At 42.0% G+C, this 8006-nt stretch overlaps 1 protein-coding gene across 10 annotated transcripts in view; it reads left to right on the forward strand.

Annotated features, from left to right (window-relative positions):
* The window catches only part of DNAH9 (dynein axonemal heavy chain 9), a 346949-nt gene extending 339003 nt beyond the window's left edge, over window positions 1-7946 (forward strand). For all 10 annotated transcript variants that reach the window (XM_039476345.2, XM_074388185.1, XM_010339862.3 and 7 more), the window contains 2 exons: window positions 3101-3490; window positions 5283-7946. In XM_039476345.2, the coding sequence (XP_039332279.2) occupies window positions 3101-3490; window positions 5283-5510 (618 nt within the window). In that variant the 3' untranslated portion in view covers window positions 5511-7946. The remainder of the gene's footprint in view (window positions 1-3100; window positions 3491-5282) is intronic.
* The last annotated feature ends 60 nt before the right edge of the window (window positions 7947-8006 follow it).

An 8006-nucleotide genomic window follows, 5' to 3' on the forward strand; every position in this document is an offset into this window, starting at 1 on the left:
ATTATAGTTGGTTTCAAAACTCCTCTCTCAATAATCAGTAGAACCAGTAGACAGAAAACTAGTTAGGATAGAAAGACTTAGCAAATTTATCAACCAACTTAACCAATGTTACAGACATTCCAACAATGGCAGAATCCACATACTTTTCAAGAGTACACAAAGACTCACCAAAATCAACTATATTTTATAAACAATGTGAGGGGATTAAAATCATATACAGTATATTAACTGACCATAGTGTAATTGAACATTAATAATAGATATCAGAAAATCCACAGTATTTGGAAATTAAATAGCACATTTCTAAATAATTCTATTTTGAAAAAATTAAAATAAAAAATATATAAAATCCATAACATGTAGCGAAAGCAGAACTTAGAAGGAAATGTATAGCATGAGATGCAAATATCAGCAATGAAAAAAGTTCCCAAATCAATGATCTAAGCTGCACCTTAAGAAACTAGGCAGCTGGGCGTGGTGGCTCACACCTGTAATCCCAGCACTTTGGGAGGCCAAGGTGGGCAAATCACCTCAGGTCAGCAGGTCGAGACCAGCCTGACCAGAATGGAGAAACCCCGTCTTTACTAAAAATACAAAAATTAGCCAGACGTGGTGGCAATTGCCTATAATCCCAGCTACTCAGGAGGCTGAGGCAGAAGATTGCTTGAACCTGGGAGACAGAGGTTGCAGTGAGCCGAGATTGTGCCGTTGCTCTCCAGTCTGGGCAACAAGAACAAAACTCCATCTCAAAAAAATAAATGAAATAAAATAAACTATGAAAAAGACAGCAAAACAAACCCAAAGTAAACAAAAGGAAGGAAATAATAAAGAGCAGAATTAATGAAAATGAAAACAAAAAAATTATAAAACTTTATGAAACCAAAAGCTGGTTTTTTAAGCAAAGGAATAACATTTACCAGAATTTATAAGAAAAAAGAGAAAAAACAAAAACAAAAAAAAAAACGGGATAGAAGGGAAGATATCATCATAAATTATATAGACATTAAAAGCATTATAAGAGAATTATATGAATAATTTTCTGCAATTAAATTCAACCACTTAGATGAAGTGAACCAATTCCCTTTGAGACTCCATCAAAGCTCACTCAAGTAAAATATATAATCTAAATTAGCCCCGTGTCTATTTAAAAAAATTGAATTCATAATGCAAATTTTCCCACAAAGAAAACCCCTGATCCACAAAGTATCCCTGGTAAATTCTCCAGACATTTAAGGATGAAATAATACCAATTTTACATAAACTCTTTCACTTCCAGGAAGATGGAATAGACATCGATTTCCCTATTTCTCCTGCTAAGTATAACTAAAAAGCATGGTCATTTTATATAGGAGAAACGTAAGACTCTGAAACATGTAGAGAGGAATGAAGACTATCATCTAGGAACCTCAGGACTCGAGAAAGGACATGATATTGAGTTTCTTGGATTTTCTTTATGCTTCAGAGTCCTTGGAGTGGGAGCAAAAAAAAAAAAAAAAAAAAAAAAAAAAAAGCCAGCAAACCAGAAATGCCAGTGGAGGCAGCCAAAACAACAAGAAAACTGTTCTCTTCAGCAGAGAGAGAGGACCCAGGAAGGAGACAGCCTAGCAAGACAGAAAACTTTTAGACAATAAGCATGCTACTTCAGCCATACACCACGAAAAAAAATCACAACAGGAATCCCTATCATGATAGAAATGTTTTGTATCTCAACTGTATCAATGTCAATATCTTGATTGTGCTATTGTAATACAGTTTTGCAAGCTGTTACCATTAAGGGAAACCCGATAAAGGGTACACAGGATCTGTCTGTATTATTTCTTACAACTCTAAATATACCTGTAATTATCTCAAAATTATAAATTTAATTTTTTAAATCATTACAAAACCTGCACACAGACATTTATAACAGCTTTATTCATAACTGCCAAAACTTGGAAGCAACCAGGATGTCCTTCAGCAGGTAAATAGATAAACTGCAGTACATCCAGACGGAGGGTTATTATTCAATGCTTTAAAAAGAAAATGAGCTATCAAGCCATGGAAAGAAACAGAGGGAACTTAAACGCATATTACCAAAAATACAAAAATTAGGCAGGTGTGATATCAGGTGCCTGTAATCCCAGTTACTTAAGAGGCTGAGGCAGGAATAACTTGAACCCACGAGGTGAAGGTTGCAGTGAGCCGAGATTGCGCCACTGCACTCCAGCCTGGGCGACAGAGTGACACTCCATCTCAAAAAAAAAAAAAAAAAAAAAAGTAAAAATGGTGTTCAGTGTAAACCTTTCTCTATCTAGCAGTTGAGTGTCCCGTAAAGTTGATTATATATCCTAGCCGCTTGATTTCTGAAGGAAATCCCTGATTTGGGGGAATATAGATCTTCGTAGGTGTTGGCTAATTGCGTTTCTAAGCTGCATGCAGGAGAGCCGTGGAATTGAAGCTTTAGCGTCAGGTCACGTGGCACAGAACCCACAAGTTGTTTAAGGTCTGCAATGGGAAGGAATCTTCTGCCTTTTGTGTTGTTTTTTTTTTGAGACGGAGTTTCGCTTCTTGTTACCCAGGCTGGAGTGCAATGCGCGATCTCGGCTCACTGCAACCTCCGCCTCCTGGGCTCAGGCAGTTCTCCTGCCTCAGCCTCCTCTGAGTAGCTGGGATTACAGGCATGTGCCACCACGCCCAGCTAGTTTTTTGTATTTTTTAGTAGAGACGGGGTTTCACCATGTTGACCAGGATGGTCTCGATCTCTTGACCTCGTGATCCACCCGCCTCGGCCTCCCAAAGTGCTGGGATTACAGGCTTGAGCCACCGTGCCCGGCCCTTTTGTGTGTTTTTAAAAACACTGTCAGTAGACAGGTGAGACTCTGATATCACCAGAGCAGGGAGAGTTTTCAAGGACCAGCTTCTGTGAGACAAACCTTGCAAAGCAAGTACTAGACAGGACAGTCATTGTGTCACCCACCCCTGGAGTCATGTTCAGATGAAATGAACGAGGATGAGTTAACTCTTGTCTGCCTGGGTGCCATGAGCCAGGGGTCTCTGAGGCCAGTTGTTTGCAGGGACTTCCCACCTTCTCACTCTTTCCCCGTCTCGTTTTTATCTCCAGGGGGAGCTGACTATGACCAGCCACATGGAAAACTTACAGAATGCCCTGTACTTCGATATGGTGCCAGAGTCCTGGGCTAGACGAGCCTACCCTTCCACCGCAGGCCTGGCCGCCTGGCTCCTAGACCTCTTCAACAGAATTAAGGAGCTAGAGGCTTGGACGAGTGACTTTACAATGCCCTCCACTGTGTGGCTGGCAGGTTTCTTCAACCCCCAGTCCTTCCTGACTGCCGTCATGCAGTCCACGGCCCGCAGAAATGAGTGGCCACTGGACCAGATGGCCCTGCAGTGTGATGTGACAAAGAAGAACAGAGAAGAGTTTAGGAGTCCTCCTCGGGAAGGGGTCTACGTCCATGGCCTCTTCATGGAAGGCGCCCGCTGGGACACACAGGTAAAGCCTGGGATGAACCAAAGGGCATATTTTTGGGGGCTGATTAAATACACATTGCTTCTGTGAAGTCTGACCACTAAAAGAGATACCCCTGAATCTTTTTATCTAGATAACCTTTCTTTCTCTGAGGCCATAAAGCCATTTTTATCTAGCCAGCGGGGGTACAAAGAGCATAGGCTTTGCAGAGGGAGTAGAGCGGAGAGGTTAATAGCAAGGGCTTTGGAACCAGACTGGCTGGATCTGAGTCCCAGCACCATCATTTATTAACTCTGTGACTTGAGATATAGTTTCACCTTTCCAGACCTCACCTGTTGGATGGAAGAATAGTGTCATCATAAAAATTAAGTGAGTTACTATGTAAGACACCTGAACGGTGCCTGGCATATAGGCAGTGCTCAAAAAGTGTTGGAGTCAGCTATCTCTGCTGCTGCTGCTGTGTGTGTCTGGGGGATATTAGTTCACCTCCTTGGTCCACTTTCTTTATTCATGAGCTCTCAAAAGGGCAGGAATCTTCTGCCTTTCATGTTGTTGTATGTCGGCAAAGAGGAGCCAATAGGTATCGCTTAAAGTGGCATTTTGAAAGGACTCCTCATCAAAGGCTAATAACAACGTGAGTCACCATGAGATTGGAGAAGACGTTTTGTCACAGATAAGAAACTGGAAAACAAGCACAGATGTCTGGGATAAATGAAATGAACAAGAATGGATAACTCTAGAAGTGTACCCTTGTTGTACACAATCTGGAAAGAGTACATAGTCAAATATCCCACTTGACAGGTGACACTAAACTACTCTCAGCAGTCAAGATAAAGCTAATGGGGCAAAATCGTTAGAAGACCCAGAAGATCCCAGGAGGCCATGTGAATATGCACATAGAGATATACTTGGTTCAGTAGTACCCCAAAAAATTCACGTTTAGGCATAACCCCAGAATGAATATTTAGACATAAGGTATTTGATTAGTTAAGATGAGGTCATACTGGATTATCATGAACCCTAAATCCAATGACCAGTACTCTTATACAGACCACACAGATGGGCATAGGTATAGGAAAAATAGACACTGTAGATTATTAGAGGGTGGAGGGAGGAGTGGGGCTTAATAAAAACTACCTGTCCAGTCCTATGCTCACTAACTAGATGAGGATTCATTGAATCCATACTCCAAACCTCAGCATCACACATTTCCATGTAACAAATCTGCACATGTACCCCCTGTATCTAAGAGTTGAAATTTTTTAAGAAAGAATCTAAAAGAAAAAGGAGATGGAAAATTTTGTTGGGACATGTTTTATAATGGTTACCATTTTGTTAGATATAGCAAGTAACAGTCTCTTGGAGTTACTGTCAGCAGTAGGAAATGTATTCATTCATTCCATACAGGCTTGCAGTTAAACAAATTACATTAAACACACACACACACACACACACACACACAAAGACCATGTAGAGACACAGACGAGGATGCCCTATGAAGGTGGAGGCAGAGATTGCAGTGATGCATCTACAAGCCTAGGAATTCCAGGGATTGCCAGCAACCATCAGAAGCTAGGAAAGCTATGGGCATGGTTTCTGCCTCAGAACCTCCAGGAGGACCAACTCTGCCCACACTTTGACTTAGGACTTCTGGCCTCCAGAACTATGAGAGAATCTGTTGTTTCGAGCCATCAAGTTTGTGGCATTTTATTGCACCAGCCCTAGGAAACCTATCCAAGAGCCAACAGAACAGTAAAGCAGGACAATGTTCAGACAGCCTGCATCTAAGGTGCCTCTTCTCATGTTTTGTCCTCAGGCTGGGATCATTACAGAGGCAAAGCTGAAGGATCTGACACCCTCTATGCCTGTGATGTTCATCAAGGCCATTCCTGCAGACAAGCAGGACTGCCGCAGTGTCTATTGCTGTCCTGTGTACAAGACTAGTCAGCGGGGACCCACCTATGTGTGGACTTTCAACCTGAAGACTAAGGAAAACCCATCCAAGTGGGTTCTGGCTGGTGTGGCCTTGCTTCTCCAGATTTAGCTTCCTGCAGAGCCACTGAGAAAAGAAAAGGGCTGGGCTTGGAGGCTGCCCAGAGGGACAGGTGGGTGAAGGGTGACCGCAGACACTTAGAAAGATAACCAAGCATGAGCACTCACAATTCTGTAGAATTCCTCTAGGGAACTTGGAGAGATATGCCTAAAGTGAGGCTGAGCTGGAGGAATATGGACCCAGGAACTAGAAGAGGAGAATTTCATAATGCTAAACCTTTCTTAATAAAATGATTTACTCAACTGTGTCTGGCCCAGGATCTGAGAGCTGCTGAGTCACAAATGATCACGTAGAGACCAAGAGAAAGAAGCCACAAACACCTGGGCCCTGACCTTGTTACACATACTGTCCTAGGCACTCTTGCTCCAGGCTACTCCACTCAGTCCTTGGACCAGTGGCATTGGCGTCAGCCATGATCCGGAATCTCCATTTTACCAATCTCTCCAAGAAATGTGTATGCATGTTATAGTTTGAGAAACACGACCCTGGAGCAGGGTCACCACAATTTTTCTATAAAGAGTTAGTTAGTACCTTATTATTTGCAGGCCACAATGCCTCCGTTTGAACTTTGCAACTTTGCCACGGTAGGACACCCATAAATGATGAGTAAATGAAGGAGTGTGACTGCATTCCAACAAACTTTATTTACAAAAACAAGCAATGGGCCATATTGCCGATCCCTGCTGCAGAGGATAGGGAGGTCGATACTGACATTTATCCTTCATTAATTCATGCATCCACTCAATACGTTTTAACCTAACACCTACTATTTGTTGTGGATACAACTGTGAACAAGAGGAAGTATCTCTGCCATTCTTTAAATCATTTCACAGGAAATGAAGAAGAAACCTTTAAAGTTTTTTAATCTAAAAGTCTTCTAGATTTATCTCTGTGGAACAAATTTTCACTGCAAGTCTGATGGGTTCCACCGTTTTGATGAGTTTTAAAAAGCTCTATGAGGCAGCTTATTTGTAAGAAAAGTATGGGAGGACCCAGTATTCCTTATGTGTCTGTTCCCACAGACACCTAATTTTTTGATTACTATTTAGAACAGTGGTTCTTAAATTTGAACAGGCATCAGAATCCCCTGGAGAGCTTGTTAAGACAAAGATTGCCGTGACCTGCCCTTCAGCATTTCTGATTCAGTAAGTTTAAACAAATTGCCCATGCTGCTGGTCCGGGACCAGTTTGAGAACCCATGATTTAAAACCTCAAATCCCATCATCCTATAAATCTCTGCCATCGAGAATATGGAATCTAATGCTAATTCCTCTGTAATTTTCCTGCTTTCTTCCTTGTGGTTCCTGCACCCCCTAAGTGAGGCCTTATTTCATATCAGCATGATGTAAGGGAGTTAATAAATTTTACTGCTGGAATCCAAGAACTCCAGCTTGGGTTTTGTCCCTCCTCTCCCATCAACTAGTAATGATCTGTTTCCAGGGAAGTAACTCTGTCCACATTGGCATTATCCTTCCTGGGCCTCACCCAGAGTAGATCAGGCAAAAAGGAGGAGGTGGAAGATGGCGGGGAATGGGGAAGTCTCACTCTACGGGCAGGACACTTTGAGGCATGTAACTTGTGGAGACAAGGACATTTGGACAGCTTAGATACATGTGTTAATAAAACTCTAGACAGTATTATAAATTAGATCAATACTATTGACTTCTTCCTAACACAGACAAAATGAGAGTATAATAAAGGTAATTTTAAAGCATAGAGCACTTTGGCAAAAATGATAGCCCATGTGGGATGCCAGGAGAAAGAGGGGCGGCTTGAAGCAAGAGATCAAGTGGAAGGTTGGTTCACAAAGAGGCCACCAAAAACAAAGTGACCTGAGATAAAGGCATTGCCAGCACTGGCCAGACTCTCATCCTCTGAACGTTAGGCTAGCACTTTCCTATTACTGTTCTGCTACACAATGAACTTGATAGGTTTAAAGGGGCTGATTTTGGAGCTCAACTGCCTAGGGTCCTCTATGAAATAATGTGCTTTGAAATACAGTCAAACACACAGTGAATACTTCAAACAAGATAGGAAGAGACTCTGCTAAGTTTATTTCAAACAAGGAACACTTGAAGTTAGTGTTTCACCCCATCACAAAGAACACACATGAGCTCACTGCTCCTCTTTGGGTCTCCCCTTCTCTCCTGGAACAGAAGACTTGCTCTAGAACCCACTTTAAGGGGCTGATCTCAGGTTCTTCCCATAAGCAGTGACTACAGCTAATCCCATTAAATGCCTCCCAGAAAGCACTTCTAAAACTGGATCTCCAATTTAGACTTTTTCCCCAATAAGTCCAAAGGAAGCATGAGTGGAAACATGAAGAGTTTTTCTCCTGAGGCAGAATCAAGAATTTAAGCCATTGTGAAATCCAATCCAAGTTATCCTCCAAGTCCAAAGCCATGTCCAGATTCTTTCCTCTCCAATCCATGAAAAAAGGAGCTATCAGGGGTATCCTCTTAGAGACATAATTATTCTTGACGGAGC

The sequence above is a fragment of the Saimiri boliviensis genome, chromosome 17, assembly GCF_048565385.1.
Source record: "Saimiri boliviensis isolate mSaiBol1 chromosome 17, mSaiBol1.pri, whole genome shotgun sequence".
NCBI classification, from domain to species: Eukaryota; Metazoa; Chordata; class Mammalia; order Primates; family Cebidae; genus Saimiri; species Saimiri boliviensis.